This window comes from Ictalurus furcatus, chromosome 17, assembly GCF_023375685.1.
Source record: "Ictalurus furcatus strain D&B chromosome 17, Billie_1.0, whole genome shotgun sequence".
Lineage (NCBI taxonomy): Eukaryota > Metazoa > Chordata > Actinopteri > Siluriformes > Ictaluridae > Ictalurus > Ictalurus furcatus.
The window spans coordinates 2,562,565-2,586,314 of NC_071271.1; the positions used below are offsets into that span (position 1 = coordinate 2,562,565).

Below are 23,750 nucleotides of genomic sequence, written 5' to 3' on the forward strand. Positions count from 1 at the left end.
CGTCATAGCCATGATGACTTGAGAGTGCCTGCACAATTTCAGAATAGCACCACCTAGTGTTCATGGGATATTGAGATTTTCACCAAAATCGACATCAGTTCATCATCAGTCCATGCCAGCAATAAGTTATGGGTTTTGTGTTGATAGACCAAAGCGAACTGTCGGTCATGCTCTGATGCTTGCTTAGCTCCTTGCTTTACCTCTTTTGTGCTTGGCCCCATAATTGCTGCTTGCAGCTATATTATATATATATATAATTATATATATATATATATATATATATATATATATATATATATATATATATATATATATATATATAATTTTTATATTTCACATTACCTTTTGAAACATATTTCCACACTTTTTATTATTGTTTTTTTAAGATCATGAACAATGTAAAAATAAGAAATAAAATAGGCATAGTGTGTAAAAACATCTACAACTTTAGAACTTCGCCACTGTATATGTTGTGTTTCTAAATTTCTATAATTTGTCTAAATTTCCATGCTTTTTTCTGAATTTCAAAAATTTATTTCTAAATGTTCCTAATTTTTACCTCTTCGGAATTTCCATGCTTCTTTTCTGAATTTACAGACTATTTCTGATGTTCCATATATTTTTTCCATATTTCCATCATTTTAATATGTTCAGAATTTCCATACTTTTTTCAAAATTTCCATACTTTTTAAAATTCCCACATTTTTCTTAATTTCTATACTTTTGTTATTTTTTTTCTAAATGTTCATACATAATTTTAACATCTTTGGAATGTCCATATTTTTTTTCTGAATTCCATACCTTTTCTAAATATCCATACTTTTTCCCATAAATTTCTGTAGTTTTTCTAAATCTAAATCTTTGTATACCTTTTTTATAAGTTTCCTGAATTCTATACTTTTTCTGAATTCCCTTTTTTTTTTGCACGTTTTCCATATTTTTTTCCAAGACTGAGAATGAATGTCCCCATAAATTCCATAATTTTCAAAATATTCCAGACCTGAACAAGAATTCTGCTATTATCAGTGGGGTTTTTTTTACCAGAAGAAACACAATCCAGACTTCTTTTTTCAACCGTAAAAAAAATAACAAGCTTCACTAAGATTTTAAATGAATTTTAATATCTGAAGGATTTTTTAAAAGGTCAGTCTGATTTTAGAACCAGCTGTACTGTAAACAGTAAATGATCTGGGAGTTAATGCCAGGGAAAATAGTATTAGTTTTTCTGCTTGTTGATGTAATAGTGCCTTTGCATTACATTAAAATGCTTAATGTAATTATATGGTTAGAAATGAGTCGTTCCTGTCACATGCACTACTGACACCTAACAGGCAGCTAAATCATATATTAGCATCTTTCACTGCACAGTTGAATAGTGAAAAATGTCACTTTTTTATACAAATGAGAGTTAAAGGTCATTAGAAAATGATGCATGGTCAATATACTGTACTTTTTGAAAGAAATTATTTACGGATCAGAAACTCCTAATGTTACATGCTGTATTTGACACATATGATCATAACAGTCTCATGAACCACATTTTAAAATGTGTCTTAAAATAATATGATACATCCTTTAAAGAAGAAGATACTGTGCATTTTTTATGAGATGCCTCAAAGATTCTGCCCAAATCAATTTCAATGCCACTGTTATCGCCTTTTCGTTTTCTTTTTTCTTTTCTTTTTTTTTTTTTAGCAAAGATGAAATACGTCTGAGGTCTGAATACAAATGTCCCTTTCTCTTTTTGAAGGGAGGCCCCTTTCTGTTTTTGATGCTAATACATTGGATGCTAATACATTGTACAGAGCAACACATAAGGTGGATTGAGTTGATAAAATGGCTTGTTAGTGAATAATTGAATCTAATGGACTAGCACTTCTATAAATAAAAAAAAATCAAACCAAAAAAAGCTTAATAAAGGGTTAAAGTGGAGCCTTTTTGAATTGCAAATCCTCTGTGTACCATTTTCATGATGACTTCCTGTGGTGAATAAGGCAGTTTATTTGTTGTTTACCCAATTTTCATCAGAAATTTAAGCCATTATAATGATAAAGTTCGACAATTCTGTGCATAGCGGCAGAAAAAAAATACATTACACAGAGCATTACACTGTTTCTCGACTGCTTTTTATGTGTGATCAAAAAGATGCTCACCAACCCTTCACCTCCATTTACACATATTTATCTTTTTTCAGAGAGAGAGAGAGAGAGAGAGAGAGAGAGAGAGAGAGAGAGAGAGAGAGTCAGCCAATTAATCTTTCAGCTTTGATACTCAAAGCTTGCAAAGAATCAGCCTTATTACTTTCTGCTGCTACTCACAAGATACACATGAAGATCATCATATTATACACCACAGCGCTGTTAAATTCTCGATTCTGACTGGTCAGAAGGTGTTGATTACTTTTCTGTAACCGCAGCTCTGTAGATTACAGGCTTATATTAATGGGCTCATTTGAAAAAAGTGAGTCTGATGAAGCAACGATTGTTTATAGCTGCTATAATGTAAGTGAGAACAGGAACTAACATGTTTCCTAGATGTTCAAGAACAATAAATGCAACCATAAACCGATTTATTTTTAAAAAACTGTGTGTCATCTGAACCCTTTACTGCTCAGACATTAATTTATCTCCATTTTTTTGATAGGCAATAATACTAAACTACTATTTTCCTATGTAACTGGAAAAAGGGGGTTTTCATTTTGAAAAAAAATAATTAACTGCCATGTCACATGACCAGAAAGTGCTGTTTGCACATGGCATGGTGAAGGTCATCATTGGAGGCTCTTAAAATTTGATTAATTTTTCAATATTTTGGCAAAACTACTTAAAAGAAAGAATTGCAACACTATGAGATGTAAGTTATCATTTTATTTTTTTTGTCATTTTAAACAAGTTTATATATTTTGAGTATTCTGTTAAATGGTAAAATGTAATTGATGCCATATGTCAACAACATGCGATAATGGAACTGTGGTTTGTGCTTTTGTGAATTGAAACAGGCCTACATAGAAAAAAAAACACAAGGGCTCCTCTAATAATATATTTACATTTTTTTTTCACATTCAAGGCTGTTTCAAAGCAGCCATTTTGCAATTGCACCGTATTTTCTAAATTTTATGCTTCAAGAGAAAGTATTAAAAATTCAACAGAAAGAATTCACCCAAAACAAGTCTGGATCTAATTTTTGCATGTGTTTTGAGTGAGTACTGAAAGTACATCCACATACTTTTTACAACTGTAATACTTTTCTAAAATAGATAACCTTTTACACGCTTACTAGGTGGCAAAAAACTCTGCAACGTATAGTCTGGAAAATGCAGTAATTGGAATTGTAATCTCATACATTTTGGGTTATTTTTGATTGCTTTCCACCATTGCACATCGTTGTCATATGGCGGCAATTTACCAACTACCCCTAGTTGGAATTTGAATTCTTGAACATTCTTGTTGTGTACTTTTAATAATAAATAAATAAATAAATCTCACAATTTAATTGGAATTAGTCTGTAAATGACTGAGGATTGTAATATTTAAAAAAAAAACAACAAAAAAAAACAGCTCACCTCAGGCTAAAATCTTCAAAACACTGGAGCTTTTCGGCCATTTTCAGCTAATTGTCTGTCTCATACGTGTGTAGCCGACTGTAAATTAATTACAGGATAGTTTGGTTTTTTTTTTTTTTTAATTTAGTTTACACTTAATTAGCGCTTCTATCTGATCCCCCTTTTTAATTAGCAGTTAATTCCCAGGAGTATCCATGGCTCTGTAGTGGGGTGAACGTCTAAAGGAAACGGAATGAATTATAGGATGTTGAGGTGGGATGGAGACAGCGTTTAGTGTTTGATGTATAACCTGACTCCCAGGCGGCTGATGTTCCTTGCATAACTGTAAGGGATGAAGAGATGAAGCCTTGATCTCCGGCAGTATTTCAGTGTATTCTTGACTCTGCAATCACTCCAGTACACACACCGTTGAGTTTAATTCCGTTTTAAAAGCTCGTCATTACTACATATTTCCAACAAATCAACTCGTTTCTTTGTCGATTGCTGACAGCAGCCATTTTAGGATTTTCTGGGATTCGATATTAGTGATTAATCCTAAATTGCTTTTGTTGAGCAATAACCCGAAAAAAAAAGCATAATTGGCTCATTTTTTTTTTTAAAGATAAAGTCATGAATGCTTTCTGATGAGGTTATTGCTTCCTCAGGATTCCAGGGCATTCCCATTAAATCCCCAGTGGGTATGCAATCTGAATCCTATAGTGAACTGGTACTTACTGAATCTTACATTTTACATTTATACCATACATTTTCTCTGTCTTGAAGTTAATAAGAAAAAAGAAATGCCAGAAACATTATTTTATACTTATTTATTTATGTATTTATTTACAAAAATTTACCCGTTTATTAAGGAACCTACCCTGATTCTGGCCATTTTAGCTCTGAAGATTCCTTATATGCAAAGTAATATTCCTTATATTTTACTTGCACCTGTTACTTTTTTCCCATTTTCCATATATGATCTTCTTATTAATGCTCTCTTCTGTGATTGGTTGTTTCTGGTCCTTGCTTGAGGGTTGTGCACAACGCTAATCTGGTAATTATGATATGTGTTTGACCTCTTCTCATCATCGATGCTAGCATTACTACATCATAAAGCCGTTGGAATATTCCGGGCCCTTCTTCGCCCTGCGAAAGAATCAATATGTGGTTTTTCTTTTTCCTTCCCAGCGTCGTCAGCTTGCTGAGGCCTGATATTTGTGTGAGAGAGAGAAGTAGCTGTAGCAGATCAGTAATTAAAGAGCTATTTCGCTCGCCTGTTAAAAAAAAAAGAAAAAGAAAAAAATCTCATCTCCGTTTCTCGCTCTCGTCTAACGAAAGGGTGAGCGATAACGATGATGATGAGGAGGAGGAATCAAAAGCGAATTATACACTCTCAGTGTAGTAAATGGGCTTTCGAGTATTAATTACTTTTGGGTGGAGAGAGCGCGGGGATGAGTGGAGATCGTAAAGAGACGTTAGGATGGAAAGGGGGAGCGAGGGAGAGAGAGAGAAAGATGGCAGGAGTGAAGAAGTTAATGGAGTCTCTGGCTGCAATAAGTCTCGTATAAAACACACAGTGATAGAAAGAGCTGCTCTGGTCCATTTATTGCTTTTGCAAGCTTACATCTTCAACACACACACACACACTCACACTTGGTCACTCACACATTGTAATTCCTCCCACTGACACAATCTCGCTGTCTCTTTTTTCTCACACTTCCTCCCTCTTTTTCTCTCAAGTTCTCACTTGCCTACTTCCATCCATCCTCCAGCACGCACGCACACACACACACACACACACAGCTCGGAAGGAAGTAGCAGAGATCATGGGTGCCTCTCATGAGTGTACGTACTGTAGCTAGTACAGTTAGTTTGTTTTTATTTAATTTAAGCTGAGAACAAAGCTAGTACGAAGCCGAGAACTTAAACATGAACAAAACCAATTTTAACACTGATTAGTTCATTAATTCAGTTTGTGTTTTGTTCATCAGAAATTGAAAGAAAAGAAAAAAAGAAGCTGGACAGGCCACACCTACAAGCGACGACAGTAACCGTAATGACATGTCCACAAGCAGCTAGCTACATGTGACACGAGATGCTAGTGCATGTTGGAGAGCTTCAGCAGATTTGCAATGCCTTTTTTTTTCCCCAAAGCTTTTGTCCTCAGCATTTTCACAAATCAGCTTGTAGAGACAATCCTCATTAGTAGGCACACACCAGTTGCCCCTCATGGACAGGCACGCACACACGCACACACGCATTCACGCACACACGCATTCACACACACACACACACACACACACAAAAACCAGGGCTTTAACAAACACCATTATCCTCTAATCCGCCAAAGCAGGAGTCGTCATTATGCTAGCTGAACGCAGTGTGTGTAGCATTTTCAAATGCACGGACGTGCTCATTAGGGTCACATTAGTGATCTGTCTGCAAGATGAACACTCCAATCCATCACATGCAGACACACGCACACACCTTCTGAAGGTTCAACAAATGGTTGGCTTCTGGAGGGTTTATTAGCAATGCAAGGAAAGACAAACAAGCATTTTTGATGAAGTGAATGCTAATGAAAGATTGTTCTTTGTCTCTGTGTGTGTGTGTGTGTGTGTGTGTGTGTGTTGGAGTATAATAATGTAGGTGTACACTGGGAATCTGTGGGAGGATTATCTCAATTTATGCAAGAACATATACCAAAAGGTGCTTTGGTTCTATATTTGAAACATATTGAAGCTGAAACTCCAGCTGAACTCTCTGAGAGCTGTCCTAATGGGTGTGGCTTAATGTGCTCGCTTGATTGACAGGCAACAGGTGTAAGCAAAGAGAATGCATTAGAATGTATATTTGAATATATTTCAATACTTTAATAGCTAAGCATGAAAGTCTAACTGGTGCACCGCAGAAATGGCCCAACCCATAAACTCTAACGGGGTTGTGATTTCATACATTCAATATGAACTTGGTTGTTTCATTAGCTTATATGGAATGAGTCTCCAGTGTCAGTGCTTTGTAAGAGTCAGAGGTGTAACTTTATGTTTTCCGACATGTATTTTTTGGTCATGAATTTTTAATAGCGCCACCTGCGGTACCGGAGCACTCATACATGAGGAGTGAATACGATCCCGCTGAGAGTACGCAAGCCTGGTTTCGTCTTCAGGCAAACCTCACAAACACTTTCTCAGCATTAAGTATGCTGAAACCTTTTTAAGGCATCAGGATGAATCAGGCAGCACAGGGTGAGAGGAACCACAGGAGGAGAAGTGTGTCAGGACATCTCGAAAGAGAGACAGAATAGATTATTAGGTATGTTCTTAAACCACCTACAGTGGTTTCAGATGGTGTACACTGATTATAGTCAAGCACTGTTAACTCCGGCAGGTCTAGTAGTGACTAAAATGGAGAGCTAGAAAGCAACACAGGCAAGGGATGTAAAGCATCCTGCCAATCAAGGAACCTGAGTGATCACTCTCTATGCCCATGAAATCCCCCCCCCCAAGGTGCACCTTTACCAAAGAGAAAAGCTATTTCACAGAATGCCAGACTAAACAAATAGGTTTTCGACCTATACTTAATGATTGTATGTCTGAGCCCTGAACATTAACAGAAAAGCTGTTCCATAGCTAGAGGGGATTTGTAGGAAAACATTCTGTCTCCCTACTGCAGTCTTGCTTATTCTAGGTACTCGTAAATGTATGGCACTTTATTGTCATTGTGTAGCAAAACGAAATTACTCTTGTTACACCCCCAAAGGTGCATTTAAAATCTAGATATAAAAGAAAACTGTCCATTTAAAATAAAACAAAGTACAAGTAATTAATAATACATATACTAAAATACAATAGTTAATAAATACGAATGATTAGCATAACAATACAATAAATCCATGCAGTATAAAAAATAAGGAAACAGAATCATCATACAAAATATTCAAAGTTGCTCAGAATATATGCCGTGTATATAATGCACGAGTATAAATAACCAACACAGTTATTATTGCACAAGGATATAGCGGCATGAATTATTATTACATGTGTTATTGAACAATGAGTCACACATTGCCATCATAGCTTATTATACATGGTCAGACAGAGAAATATCAGAGTTTAACATAGTTATTGCTTTTGGGAAAAAAAACTATTTTTTAGGCTGTTTGTGCGTAAACGGGTTGATCTAAAGCACCTGCCTGATGGGAGGAGCTTAAACAAGTTATGACAAGGGTGAGTGATGCCCTTGATAATGTAAGAACATTCCTTCTCAAACATCGAGTCTTATGAAGGTGTTCAAGTGATGGCAGATTAATGCCAACAATGTCCTGTGCTGTTATTACAACCTACTGCAGGGCTTTTTTAGCAGCTTTAGTACATCTGCTATACCAGGCTATCATACAGTTAGTCACAATGCTCTCTATAGTGCATCTATAGAAATTGACCAAGAGCTTCTGGGGGAGGTTAGCTCTCCTTAGACTTCTCAGAAAGTAGAGGCGTTGTTGTACTTTGCCTACTATACCTGCAGTGTTGTCACCACAGGAGAGATCCTCTGTGATGGTCACTCAAAGGAACTTGTAGCTGGGGACTCTCTCCACGACCTCTTCTTTGATAGCCAGAGCCATATCAACCTGCAGTTTTCGCCTGGTGTCTCACTGAAGCAAAGCAGGGTTGAGCAAGTACCTGGATGGGAGACCTCCTGGGTTGCTGCTGGACGGGGTATGGGGTGCTCACCCTGTGGTCTGTGTGGGTCCTAATGTAGTGACAGGGACACTATACTGTAAAAACAGCACGGTCTTTCAGATGAGACGTTAAACCAAGGTCCTGACTCCCTTTGGTCATTAAAAATCCCAGGACACTTATCGTAAAAGAGTAGGGGTATAACCCCGGAGTCCTGTCGAAATTCCCCCACTGGCCCTTCTCTATCATGGCTCCCTAATAATCTCCATCCCTGAATTGGCTACATCACATTCTCCTGTCCACTAATAGCTGGTGTGTGGTGGGCGTTCTGGTGCACTATGCCTGCTGTTGCATCATCCAGGTGGATTCTACACACTAGTGGTTGAGGAGATTTCCCCCATACAATGTAAAGCGCTTTGTATATAATTGTATTTTGCTATATAAAGGTAACTTCACTAACTAACTAATTAACTAACTAACTATCTAACTAACTATTTACTGGACTGTGGGTGATCTTTTTAGTGGTCCTAAAATCCACAATCATTTCTTTGGTCTTTTTGATGTTTAAGACCAGGTTATTGATGTCACAACACGCTGTCAGGTTCTGAACCTCCTCCCTATATGCAACTTCAATGTTGTCTGATGTGAGCCCAATGACGATCGTATCATCTGCAAATTTAACGAGAATGTTTGATTTGTGGGTAGCTTGACAGTTATGGGTAAAAAGTGAATAAAGGAGGGGGTGTGGCACACCGGTACTCAAAGTTAAGGTGGAGGATGTATGCTTGGGGTCGGTTGGTTAGAAAGTCCAGTAACCAGCTGCATATGGAGGTAGCTAGTCCTAATGCATGAAGTTTGTTGATCAGTTGGCTTGGTACAATACTGTTAAATGCTGAGCTGTAGCCAACGAAGAGCATCCTGATGTATGTGTTGGGCTTTTCCAGGTGTGAGATTAGCTCTGGCAACTCTGTAAGCTGATATCTCCTGATTTAAAGGCTATGTCCCTTGCCCTGAGCAGCTGTTTGACTTCATTGCCCATCCACGGTTTCTCATTTGGTTACACTCTGATCTTTTTATTAACAGTGCTGTTATCCACACAATAATTAATATATGACGGCACAGATTAAGTAAATGTCTCTAATTCTGACTGACGTGTGTTCAAAGCAGTCCTGGAGTTGGTTAATAGCAACTGCAGACAAAACTAACAATCCTGCTAGTTGGTTTAGCACAGTTAACAAGGGCTTTGTACGCATTGACAAGAGACTAAGAGAGATGGTCTGACTGTCCGAGGTGGGGACATGGTATAACCTTATAAGCATCTTTTATGTTTGTATAAACATGATCTATGGTGTTTTCACCTCTAGTTTTACACATTACAAATTGGTAAAATCTGGGAAGTACATTCTTAAGATGCGCTTGATTAAAATCCCCAGCGATGATAAAAACTCCATCAGGGTGTTTGTTCTGTTGTTTACTGATAACATATAGCTGCTCCAGTGCTAACTTAACATTAGCCTGAGGTGGTATGTATACGGCCATAACAATCACAACTGTGTATTCATTGGGTAAGTAAAATGGTCGGCATCTTAGTATTTAATATCCCAAATCCGGAGAGCAAAACTTGATCATAGTTGAATTAGCGCACCAGGAATCATTAACATAAACACAAAGTCCTCTGCATGTTTTCTTACCAGATTCGGTCAACACGATGTAACGTACGGCCTGCTGGCTCAACTGCAGTGTCTGGTATGCTGGGGTTCAGCCACATCTCCGAGAAAATCAGAAGGCAGCAGTCCTTTGTAGTTTTATGTGCGACAATTTCCAGTCTAAGCTCGTCCATTTTATTGGTAAGTGATCTAGTATTCGCAAGAAAGACACTATGGACAGGGGTTTTATGTGGAGCAATTCTCTCATTAGTAGGCCTGTTCGTTTACCCCTCTTCTGCTTCCTCTCCCTGGGTCACCTACATCATCTCCCTCTGTGAATAGGAATCAATGATAGACCCAGTGATCTGAGAATCTCCTGCGGTATTGTTTCCAAGTTATAATAATAGTCTGTGTAGTTCGAGTCGATCTGTAGCAGCTTCTGGTGACCATGGTAAGTGTTCGCACTCGTTTGTTATACAATGATGGTCAATATTAAAAACATTATTAACATTTTTTTAAAAACCACCTATGCTGGGAGCACAAAGCCACAGCGTCTGTGTGCGCCGGCATCTTATATCTGCCTTAAAGATCCTTTACCTGTTGATTGGAGCAGGCATTGTGGAGCATAATAGATCTGTGGGGTGAGCCCAGACACCGCACGCTTTAGATATTTTACATTTTAATTTGTTTCAGGTTAATATCTTGTCGTGCTACCTTGTCATATTGCTATCACCATACGCCTTATGCACATTAATGAGTTTTCAGATCTCAATCATTAAGAACAAACTTTTATTAATTAGATATCTGCCATGTACTGTGTTTCATCTATTAAAAGCCCACTGGTCTATTAAATCTAGCTTACTGGTGGAGCTGTAATGTTCAGGATTAAAAGTCAGGCAGCATTATGTGACCCAGTCCAGCAAGTGAGTTTCATTTGTTGGGTGATTTTGATTCGTCCAAGCAGTGAGCAAGGTCAATGCAGTTGAGGTTAAGAAGAAACTGGATTGACTTCATACAGTCGGTTTTGTTGCCAAACCTGTCAGCACTAGATCACCTTGATTTGAGCTTCTTATACACTGCAGTTTTTGTTTGTTTCCACTTTTCTTTGACTTTGTTTCCTCTTGCTCTACCGATCAGTTTCACCTGTTCCTTGTTTCCCGCCTTCTTATTTGAGCTCTTTGTTTTCCCCAAATCCTTCCTTCTTATGTCTTGCTTCTTAATACAGCTAGAAGTGATGAACAACTGTGACTCCAGCAGAGCTGTGCTGGTCTGTGCACAGTGTGTGGTCTACGTGGGATATATGGAGCAGCAGTTTTATAAATAAAGATGAAATTGTGAATTTGGTTACAACCTTACAGCACTACAATGAATGTCTTTTTCAAAAGACTTTGTTAGACGCAGGAATAAGACACATGCGATGAGGGGTACTGTATCCAAAAGCAGCAGAAGCAAGCAACTTAATTAGCATTAGTCAATCATGGACATCACGGAACATGTTAATTAGCCCTTTATATGTTCACCTGATTTAAATAGTGGACAAGAAAAGCTCACACGTGTGTTTGTGCAACCTAAGCACCTAGACTCATTAGCGCTGTGAATTAAGTGCACTAGCTAGCCACATTTGTTACATGTAATTGGGTAGAGTTGCCATGGAGATGAGTGTGTTCTGCGATAAGTATTTCGCTCAAACTTTGATTTAATTTTTTAGCCGAAACTAATATTATAGTAATCGAAGCCATGAGGCCAGTTTTGCTTGCTGATGCAGAACAACAATCGAATGTACAGTAGAATAGACATAAATTAGCCTTAGCAGCCTTTTTTTTATTTTAGCTTAATGTAATTTTAATACATTTGTGTGTTTGCGAAATGCTTAAATTGAAGTCATCAATCTATTTCCAGACTCTCGAGTGCATTGTGTCTACATTAATATCTCAGGGGTTGAGAAACTGGGTTGTTAATATTATTTTTTTTTAGAATATTAAACAGTTTATTGTGTCACAGCCATCAAAACCAATGAAACCATACCTTAGACAAAACAGGCTTTGAGGGAATTCTCATTTTATTGTCGTTTGAAAATATTTTCATTGTTTCATAGCGGGTGAGAAGCTCTGGAAAGCGTTATTAAGGCGGAAAGTGAGTGCGTTTCATATGTCGACTGGATTTAAAACAGTGAGAAGTGAGAACTTCTTTGGAAATACACGAAACCGTTCAAAAAGATGTCCGAAAGTCCCTGTCAAGAGATTTCCAACTTGAAAAAGAACGTTTTGTAATCTTTCATACGTCCTTCAGAGTGAAAATGGACACACTCACAAAGAAATGAAAAGAATTCTTCCTTTGTTTCTGGCAGTCAGCAGTAAAGTTTGGGCCGTTGTGCACTGCAGAGTGTTGGATCAGCAAAACAAATGGCTGCTGAAAAATGCATTAAGGTTAAATAAACAATAGGCCTTCCCTGAGACTCCTGGTGGAGCATAGTTTAATAAGAAGCACCGTTGTTGGCCAGTTCAAGACCGATCTAAATCAGTCTGCTGTCCCTGCATGTGCATGATTACATAATCATTTTCCCTGAATAATTTAGCATCACTAGAAGAGCCTTGTAAAATTTATGTCCTGGCATTTTGTTTTTAGGTCGAGAGTCTGAAAGAGTCCAGAGAGATAGTGAGACCAACAATTTGTGAAGTAAAAAATGAAAAATTACATACGGTTAAGGTCAGGATGAGGGGATATGTTTTCATAGCTTTCATAACTTTTTTTTTCTTCATTTATAGAATCCAGTGAAATCCCTCTCTCTCAAGAGAAAATGGTACAAATAAGTGACTCCACATTTTTCCCATTTGGAGAAACCTTTTTTTTTCTGCATTTTATTTTCCTAACTTGAACTATAACTATACCCTCACCATCCTAACTTATATTATAATACAAACCATCCATCCATCTTCCATACTGCTTATCCTACACAGAGTTGCAGGGGAGCCTTGGGCCTATCCAAGGGTACTTGGGGGACAAAGTCGGGGACAGCCTGGATGGGGTGCCAACACATTGCAGGGCACAATCTCACACACACACACACACACACATTCACACACTACGGACAATTTGGAAATGTCAGTCAGCCCATAATGCATGTCTTTGGACTGGGGTGGAAACCAGAGTACCCGGAAGAAACCCCCGAAGCGCAGGGAGAACATGCAAGGACACGTTCTACAAGGAGGCAGGATTCGAACCCCCAGCAATGCAGAGGCGCTTTACTCGTTTATATGAAAGCTTCAACTTTTAGAACAACAATGCTGTCAATTATCTCCTAGATCTCTAGCAAGCCGTTTTGATACTCTGCCGGCGTATAGCTAGAACTTCGAGTCCAATTTTCCTTTAACTTTTCATATGAATTCTTGGGAATTTGTAAAGGCAGTATTGTCCCTCGAGTGTAAAAGGTTGTTTCCTTTACTTGGTGTAATAAGTTTTGTGTAGCATAGAAAGTGTGTTATCAAGGTTGTGGGTGGGTGAGTGTGATATATAGGGGATCTGATCAGCAATCTGATGTTCAAAATGTGCGTGTGCGCGCATCTGAGGGAAGGAGTGTGTGATGTATAGTTGATATGAAGAGTGTGAGTGGGCTCTCTGATCACAGAGAAGTGCTGAGGGAGCAAGATGGAGCACAGAGGAGGTGAGAGAACCATCCTCTTCCTTCTTATACTGCAATTTGTTTCTTCCTCCCCCACTCCTTCCCTTCCTCCCTCCCTCCCTCCCTCCCTCCCTCTCTCTCACTCACTCTCTCGCTTTTTCTCTCGGCTGAGTGATGGCGTGGAGGTTTCAATATAACTGCAAAGTAGGACTCTGGTCTCCGATGGTAAAACATCAACGCAAAAATATAACAGTCAAGCTGTTCCAGAGTTCATACATCTGCCACTCAATCTCAGAAGCAGCAGTCAAGAGGTTCAACAAACAAAGCTATATCTCGCCTGGCATGCAGCATTGAGTGAAATACTACCCCAGAGTTGAGTTACGTGTATGTCGTGAGGATTTAATACTGAAATTGTGCACAATGGTATTCAGACTTCAGATAAATCTGTAGACTCAAGAAGCGCTATTCAGGGAGTTATGTACATGAGGCGTGTTTTAGTTGCACACGATTTTGACCTTAAACTTAAACAACTTTTTCATGATATTTTTACCTTTTTCTCGAGTTAGGAGCAGCACTGCAAGGAGCAGCATCTGACAATTTGGTTTAATGTTTTGATTTCTGATTTATGTTTTGGTCTGTACATACATTCAAAATACTATTGAGGCCAAAATTAAACACATAACTATGACACTAATGATTTAAATAACAGTATCGTCCATTTAAAACCATGAAACCTTTTTTTTCCCCCCAAACGGAGGACATCAGAGGAGATATTTGGAAACTGAACGTCCTCAGTCAGCTTTTTCTTCATACCATGGGCATGTCTTCTTTATAGTGAATAACTATTGGCATTCTTTTATTACTTTGACAACCCAAAATAGTGAATTAAAGGCATGATACATTTTTCTACATCCCACACACATCATGATTATATGACTTTGATTTAGTATCTCATGGCTTTGTTAATTTGTGCACACAAGTAACTGTTGGAGCATGATATATTAAAAAAAAAAGTGTTAAATAAGAGTGTGTACTGGATCAAGTGCTTTTTTATTAGATAATAAGGATGGATGCTATATTGTTGAATTAAACCAAATGTTGCACTAACATTTGCCTCGCACCTCCAGGAATCGGGGTTAGATTCCCATCTCCGCCCTGTGTGCATGGAGTTTGCATGTTCTCACTGTGCTTTGTAAGGTTCCAGCAGGTACTCCAGTTTCCTCCCCCATTCCAAAGACATGTGTCGCTCCCTGCGACCCTGTGTAGGATAAGCAGTACAGAAAATGGATGGATTGATATACTAGACTCCTTATTTCTTCTTACTAGATTTATTTCAGTGCTTACCATCTTCCTTTTTTTCATCTAGTCTTTTTTATTTTCCATTTTTAAATCCTCTCATTATTAGGATTAAAGGCAAGTGCTTATCTTTAAAAGGTGGTGGTCTAGATACTATTTTAAAAAAAAACATTTTGTGAACTCAAACAACCTGGCGATCTTGGATGGCACATAGTTACAGAACTACATATATGGTTAATATTTTCGGGACTACCGCAAATTTGTACAAATATTACAACAGTTTAGGGTTAGGGAAACGTTGTTTTTTTGTTTTTTTCTTGTTTTGTTTTTTTTAATCTATTTTTTTTTAAATAGACTTAACACATTTTTCACTAGAGACCAAACAGTCTTCTTTATGCCAAGTAGAAGTAGCAGCAGGACTATGATTATAATTATGATTTCCCTGGATGGTGATGCATCATGATAAGCACATAATCTGTTCTTCTATCTCCAGCAGTCGCCGACCCATCAGTCTGTAGCGCTAATTCACTAAGTGTCTCTGGCCGTGCCTTAGGACCATTAACGTCTGGAACATTACAGCGTGTGTCCATAATTTTTGTAAATTGTGCAGGCTGGGACATTTTTTAACATTTCCCACTGGAGAATAGCAGCAGCAGCAGCAGCAGCAGGAAGGGTGCCATCTTGGGATTGTTTTACAATGCTTCCAGCAAGATGATTATGCATGATACTGATATGATTCTAATCTCTACAATGTTTTTTTTTTTTTTCCTTTTGCTTAATAAAGATCTCCACTGATGTATAATTCATATTTGATTAGATTGTTGTGATGTTGTACTAATAAGTCCAATATGGACTGGAGCAGGAATCTCCATCTTTAGTCACGGCATGACATAATACTGCACAGTTTCCTGTTTTTCGTGCTCAATCACACCTGATTCAATTCAAGTATAAGTTACAGTATAAGGTGTGTTAACTGTATATGATGCGCTGCTGATATTTTGCGACATGCTGCTAGTAACCTGAGTCACTAGCAATAAATACAGGCAATAACAATGTCAAAGAAGCTAGTCTATAATGAACATTACAGCTAGGAAGGGTCTAGCTGTGCAGTTCAATGTCTCTCGGGGATGTAAATTTGATCGTGCTTGCTCTACACTAAGGAAGTTTCCAGTTGTATGAGCTCAACCCATTGGGTTTTGTGTGTAATTGGTTAGAGTTAACAGTAGTGCAATCCCAGTGCTCATGTTCCACAACTGTTTTTGAGAAGAATACAGCTCCTCTCTCAAAACACAGCCTTGGGAGAGACATCCTTATCTGAGATATTCCCTTACTGGAGCCAGCTCAGGAACAGCGCCAAGAAAGCTGTAAGAGGAAAGCCGGTGCATCCTTCTCGCTCCCTCAGCAATGAGCCAGATCTTTTTGTTGACCTTCACAGAGCAGAGCTGTTGCCTTTGTGCTTAAAATTTTTTGTCTTTATTACTGTTTTTCAGTTCATTACCTCATTAAAAGGTAAAGATAATTCAGGCATGTTAAAGCACTTAAGCCATATATTTATGAAGTTGTGAGGTTCAAAGGAACTCAACCACTTAAAAAAAATAGTGGGGTACTGAGTTTGGAGGGGTGAGGGGGCAAGTTTGGAGCAGACGATTGGCAGTTTGTGGTGGTAGTGGTTGGGTTTCATGGGTGGGTTGGCAGGTTTGGAACAGGGAATGGGCAGATTGGAGTGCTAGTTGCTGGGTTTAGGGATGGCTGGGTAGGTTTGGAGCAAGGAATGGGCAGATTGGAGTGGTAACACCTGGTTTTGGAGAAGGGCAAGTTTGAAGCTGAGTGAGAGGGGGCTTGCATTTTTGGAGCAGGCAATGAGCAGGTTGGGCTGGTAGTATCTGGGTTTGGAGCGGTGGGTGGGCAGAGTTGGGCCACACAATGAGCAGATTGGGGAAGTAGTGGCTGGGTTGGGTGGAGGGATGGGTGGGCAGGATTGGAGCATGCAGTTGGCACATTGGGGTGGTACTGGCTGGGTTTGGCACCATTAGTGTTTAGAGTGGATGTGGAGCTTGGCTTGAATCATGTTCTTAGCTGGATTCTGGAAGGTTGCGTTTTTCTCAGTCAATAAAGCAACTAAGACAGGAAGGGGGCACAACCCCTTTGGGGTTCAAACTCATGATATGCCAACTTCCACTGACCCTTTCTCTCAGTCAGCAGTCGCTTCTTCTTCTTTTTGTTCTACTTCTACTCATTAGTGCAGTTCCTATTTTCCTCCTCCTCTCACAAGTCCACCTCTCCATCTCCGTCTTTCTCTGCCCCTGTCTCTCTGTCTCTCTCTCTCTGCTCTCTCGGTCTCTCCTTCTGTCTGTCTCTCTCTCCTTCCCCCAGGCGAGGCCTTGGGCGTCCAGCTCACACATCCGTCACTGCACCAGCCTAGCTGTCAGACAGAAAGAGAAAGATTGGTTAGCTGTTGTTTAGAGCTAATGTCGATCGAGCAGACAGGCCCTGGTGAAAAGCCCTCGTTAGTCAGCAGTAAAGTGATGGGAGAATGGCAGAGCAATGGAGAGTAAAGAGAGAGAGTGAGAAAGAGGGCCAGACCTCAAAACATTTACGGCATCAGGTATGGGGTTAGCCACAAACGTGATAAAACTCAGGTTCATTTGATTGGATTTCAACCTTTGAGCAGCGTGTAGTATTCAGAGTGTCCTACTGCAGAGATCATCTATATTTTACAGCAAAAGTTGCTCTCCCTGATGTATTGTGAGGGTATTTATACACTCTGCCTCTTTCTCTGTCGGTCCCTTCTCTTTTCCTGTCAGGTTGATCTTTGCATTCGACACTTTTTGTAAAAAATCGATACAGAGGCACAGAAAATATGTCCTATTAGGGACTGACTTGTCTACTTCATGTCAGTTTGTCCTGTACATGAAATGTGTGTCATGTACAGCAACTTTTTATTATTTTAATATTTTCTCTCACCTACCTGTCAAGGATCATGAGATGCACATTTTCTGAAGGACAGTATGAGTTATAAATTGTTTCACCACTCATAATGGTAGGTCATGATAGACCTAAAGGTTATCAAGAATATATCATGTATTGTGTATAGTTTCTTTATTCCTGTGACTGAAATTCCTTTTTTTTTTTTTTTTTTTAAATGAGCAAACACAGTGTGGGTGTTGTAGAATCTAGTACCTGTAGCACTTCCTGTCATTGTTACTATGTAAGCCTTACAGAACAATCCCATGTCTATCTCTCTCTGCCCAGGTGTTATGTAGATGACAAGGTGTCCAAAGTGGCCTGGCTTAACCGCTCCAACATCATCTTCGCCAGTGAGGACAAGTGGTCCCTTGACCCCCGTGTGGACCTGGTGACAAAGGGCCAGCTTGAGTACAGCCTGCGCATTCAGAAGGTGGATGTATATGACGAGGGGCCCTATACCTGCTCGATCCAGACCAAGCAGCAGCCCAAGACCTCACAGGTTTACCTTATTGTACAAGGTGAGCTTAGATCTCAGGCTAGGGATTTGGATGATTGACAACCTGTCGGTTAGCTGACAGCTCAGAGGCACTTGTCATTGCACTACTGTGGTCTTAATACCTCAAACCAACTACCTTGGGCAAGGACTTGCCTTACAGTCATCAAGGACTCTGTCTTCCAGCCTGTCAAACAGACAGAGATTTAAATATGTGTTTGGGAATGAGTGGCAAAGTTTATGAGTGGGGTCATAGCTGGTTGATTCCATGATATCATGATGGAGTAGTGGCATTTTTGACACAACCACATTATGGCCATGCACTAAGTAAATAAGTTACTTGTCAGTCTTCATGTGAGATGTGGTAAAATATTCAAACATGCATTATTAAAGGCCATCAAAGGTGATAGCTACGGAATTAAATGGTGTGCACTGAGCGAAATACAGCAAAACATATCATTTATGGGGAATTTATCTAGCATTCTCTTATTTCATTATTCTATCCTGTAATGCTATAATAACACTGATTGCACTTATTAGCCACCCTGTCCTTAACCTCAACCTTTTGTGCAGGTTTATCATCAGTATGAACGTGTCACATTGGTAGGAAAAAATCTTGAAGGCTGCTTACAGACGACAAGTGTTTTCCAATTTGGTCTCTCATCAAGGCAACATATATTCAGTAAACAGTTTATTTGGAAGCAGTCGTGCAAAAACTTCAACATATACGTGCTGTCTGGATTGATCCCTACTAGTCATGGTTTAATGCTAATGTTATAATACATAATTAAAGTCCTGCAGACTTTTTTTTTTTTTTTTTTTTTAAAGGTTAGAGTTAATCCCTATTTTAGACTTAAGGATTTGTTTTAAATAGGGAGGTGAGGTAATGCAATTATTACCAGAGAATTTCTTTTATTTTAGTTCCAGCCATCATTTCAGTAATTTTTTTATAGACTGTCTATTCAAGATTACACTGTATTTTACTTTCTATGAAATGAGTAGTAGAAATAGCCCCAGGTAATATATATCCCATCTGAATTTCCATGTTTGTCTTTTCTTGAGGGGAAAGCGATTTTGTGATATGGCGATGCTACAGGAAACGGAGAGATACTCCAGTGAAATATACATTTACATTACATCACTTATCCGTTTAAAACTAATCCAATCCGAATGGAGCTTTATTCTCCATTTTGAGTTGTGTGCATTAAGCTAGTGTCTGCTATCTCACAAATCTACCCTTTAACAAACCGTTAATGGGCTGTCTCTCTTACTGATGCCGATACTGCTAAGCAGCAGAAAGGATCTATAAGAACAATTTGTACAGTCCTTAAATCCATAGAGTCAGCGCTAATGCTTTAACCATTCATTTGTATTGTCTTTAAGTACTTTCGGCTTTCTGTGTCTTTTGCTTTGGGATTCCCATTCATTTCACATTGATTAGACCCAGTTTTTGACACGCTTTGGAGTTCCTTTATTTTTTCATCATTGTGAAAGAAATAATGGTCATGCTCAGAATTTGGGCCACAAAAGAAGAAGATAAAGTTTTGAATAATTACAAATATATATATTTTTAAAAAGCTTTTCTTTGGGTAATTACTTGAATATGAACAGTATTAACAATTAACATTAAAGACCCATTCAAATATTTTTCATTTAATAAAATGTTTGCTTAGACGAAAGGCCCATATTTGCTTAGACATTTGTTAAGGTATCCTGCTCCAAGACCAGTTTTTTTGTGGGTTTTTTTTGTTTTGTTTTGGTTTTTTGCTACAGAGGTCGCTTTGGAAGACTTTAGTACGTTTGCCCTTGGTATGCATTGTTTTTGTTCTTGGGTGCTTGGGCAGGTTGAAATGTTTTTGGCAAAGTGCTGAAGAGATTTATGCCTGCTACCTCTAGGGAGGCTGAAAAGTGACCGATCTCATTTCCTAAGCAGGAATGTGTTCATTATCCCTTTTGTCTTGTATCGTATAGCATTTTGTTCCTATAAACCATAACTCCTTGCACAATTAAGCGCAATTCTTTTGCACTTGCAAATTTCACTAGCTGGATGGCATAAAATAAATAACTGTATGGCGATGTAAAAAAAAAACAAACTTCACAAAACAAAGAGCGTGTGTGCCGTTCATATTCGGCAACAAACTAATAGTGAGTTGTGCTATTCTGTTGCTATACTTTTTATTGTTGAAATAGAATAAAGGGGAGATTTTCACCAGTTTCAGAGGGGAATGTTAGACCACACACAGGTTGTTGGAAGTACCACAATCCAGGACAGACATTACATCTTTAAATTCTGAAATCTCAATGGTTTGAACCTTTAAAAAAATCTTTTAAATTCTGCAAAAGTTTCTTCTACAGTAGGAAGCTCTTCAGCTTTAGAAGAGTATAAAATGCAACCAAGTTATTGAATTGTGTAATTTATGGTCCCCAGAGAACCATTTCAGCACACTCTCAGTTGGTCTGGACTGTAAGAGGGAGTTTTTCAAGACAGTGGTTGTCTCAATGCATGAGTCGCTGTGATCTCAGCAAGGCAAACCTCAAATCTATTTTTCCACAGGCCAAAGTCGCAGATTTTTGCCAGCACTGTATGGGTTCTCCACAGGCCTTTTTTTAACCATCGAGTACAGCTCGACATGTTTTCTTCTACGCCTCAAAGTCACTGCCTACCAAGCTGGAGGGTGTCTAGCTTACCCACTGTTCTGCCTTATGGCAATGTGTGTATTCTTCCTGTGATGGTGTAATCAGATCTAATCTGAGGGTGCGACTGCCTCATCAAGCAGCATGGTGAAGCATCGGTTAAAAATAATTTATATGCAAATGAATGAAAAGGATTGGTCATACCAGGTTAATGTTGAGGACCTCTAGCTCTTGAAATTATAAGTGTAGCTTCATAACAGTTCCAATTACTTTGCTTTGTGGAATTAGTTATAATTATGAGCTTTTGTGTTTCAAAACAATTGTTTAGATCTTAATTAAAAGTGTATTCATCTAGTATTAGGTTATGGTAAGGTCATGGGTAGATTTATCATTTGTACCTTGTCTGAAAGTTAATTTGAATAAAAGTTCAAATGCACAGAAACATTATTATCAGATTTGAAATTGCGCTAATAGACCAGCCATTTCTGAGCTAATCTCTAGCCCAGTTTCTTCAGAACCTACTTCTCACAGTTACGCCCTCAGTGGCCAGCCCAATACTAGACATCCATTTAAATGCAAAGTTTTTGAATATTGTTAATTGTATTTTTCATCATGGAATTTCATAGCGAGTCCCGCTGGGGCCATGTGTGTGCGGAGATTGCATGTTCTCCCCGTGCTGCGGGGGTTTTCTCCGGGTACTCCAGTTTCCTCCCCAGTCCAAAGACATGCATGGTAGGCTGATTGGTGTGTCTAAAGTGTCCGTAGTGTATGAATGGGTGTGTGAGTGTGTATTCTGATTGTGCCCTGCGATGGACTGGCACCCTGTCCAGGGTGTACCCCGCCTTGTGCCCAATGCTCCCTGGGATAGGCTCCAGGTTCCCCGTGACCCTGAAAAGGAGTAAGCGGTAGAAGATGGATGGATGGATGGATGGAATTTCATAGGTGATAAAGCCAAGATTGCACAAAGCCATGATTTGGTATTAAAAACAAACATTGCTGTGGTAGGTGTGATCAAATATATTGCCAAAATATGTTCTTGATTCCAGATGTGATACTTCATGCAGACATTGTTTCATCTTTCAAAAGTTACTGAACTTCAGCCGTTTATAACATAGATCTCAATTCAGTGCACTCTCTGCAACCCTGCAACCACTGAAGACACCGATTCCTGTTCAAGCCCTGGGCACCATTGCGAGTAAACAATGGGGTCATCTCATAAAATTATCTCATTGAGACTAGTGCCAGGCACAGTAAGCTGACATCCCATGTTACCTTGTTAGTGAATACCCTAACTACCCCACTGAACAACTGACAGAAATTCCCACCTGTTACTTTGAATATCATGAGGTCTTCAGTAAGGCATGTGCTGTCCCTTGTAATAGACCCTATCACTGTACCATTGATCTCTTGTCTAACACTCATCCTCTACAATCAAACATTCATTCCTTATCCCCTGCTAAGAATATGGAAGAGAGCCTTGAAAGAGTGTAGCTAAATCCCATCAACAAAGGTATAAGGCCATCTACATCACCAGGTTTGGCAAAGTTCTTCTTTGTCCAGGAAAAGGAAGGAGGCCGGTGGCTATGTAATGACCACCAGATCACTCATAGATATATCATTATGCATTATCCCTTGTTCAACTAAAATCAGCTCTCATATTTTTGAAACTAGAGCATATTAACTGAGTCTGAAAAGCGGGATAAATGGAGGAATGCCACTACATCATGTCACTATGAATATTTACATAATGCTGTATGGCCTGGTCAACATCCCTTCCATTGATATACACTATATAGCCAAAGGTAGATAGACACCTGACCAATCACACTCATATGTGCTTGTTGAACATCCCATTCCAGATTTAGTCCCACCCTTGCTGTTATAATAAGCTCCACTCTTCTGGGAAGGCTTTCCCCTAGATTTTGGAGCATGGCTGTGAGGATCTGTTCATACAGCCACAAGAGCATTAGTGCGTTCAAGCAGTGATGTTGGGTGAGGAGGCCTGGGGTGCAGTCGGTGTTCCAGTTCATCCCAAAGGTGTTTGGTGGGGTTGAGGTCAGGGCTCTGTGCAGGACACTCGAGTTCTTCCACTCCAAGCTTGGCAAACCATGTCTTCATAGAGCTCACTTTGTGCACAGCAGAGTTATCATGCTGAAACCCGGTTGGGCCTCTTAGGCCCAGTGTCCAGTGAAGGGCAATCATAATGCAACAGCGGGATGATAAAAAGAAATTCTAGACAATTCTATGCTTCCAACTTTGTAGCAACAGTTTGGGGAAGGCTCACACATGGCTGTGATGGTCAGGTGTCCACATACTGTTGGCCATATAATGTACCAAGAACTTCATCTGTTACCATTCCCAAAGCAACCTTGGCCCCATCTAAATTAATAACACTTCCAGCCCTTCGCACACCATTTGAATCTCCTGACCTCTCATTACGATATTTTGACATACCTGCTCACAAAATTTTTATATAATTTTCCAGAAGTCTCGCTCCAGCACTCATGCATGTGGCATTACTGAGCCATTGTTTCCATTCCTGATTATTTGGTTCCAACTTAAGCTTTGTTACATTTTGCCCATTTGGTCTGGCTTAGTTCCTGCCCATTGGAGGGTTTAAATGAAAATATAAGTAATTTTTTTAATGGTGTTTTCATAGAAAAGTTTCACTCAGGTCAAGAACAAATCCTCTAGAATTATACATAAGTAGAGTAATGAAATACAAATACTAAAATAAAACTCTACACCTAAGCATATGGACCGGAAGCTTGTAAGCGGCTTTAATCTTAAAAGCTGCCAAAGCGTACCTGTTGGGTCATTAATAATAAACTGCTCTGTTCTTTTCCTGTAAGTCACTTTGGATAAAATTATGTAAGACAAT

General features: G+C 39.0%; 1 protein-coding gene across 4 annotated transcripts in view; it reads left to right on the forward strand.

The window, feature by feature from the left end:
• lsamp (limbic system associated membrane protein) overlaps positions 1–23,750 on the forward strand; it is a 690,614-nt gene that overhangs the window by 616,613 nt on the left and 50,251 nt on the right. For 3 of the 4 annotated variants that reach the window (XM_053647175.1, XM_053647177.1, XM_053647176.1), the window contains one exon: positions 18,028–18,260. In XM_053647175.1, coding sequence (XP_053503150.1) covers positions 18,028–18,260 — 233 coding nt within the window. Of the gene's footprint in view, positions 1–14,437; positions 16,643–16,751; positions 18,261–23,750 lie in introns of those variants that run through there. The other variant, XM_053647178.1, reaches the window with a different exon arrangement.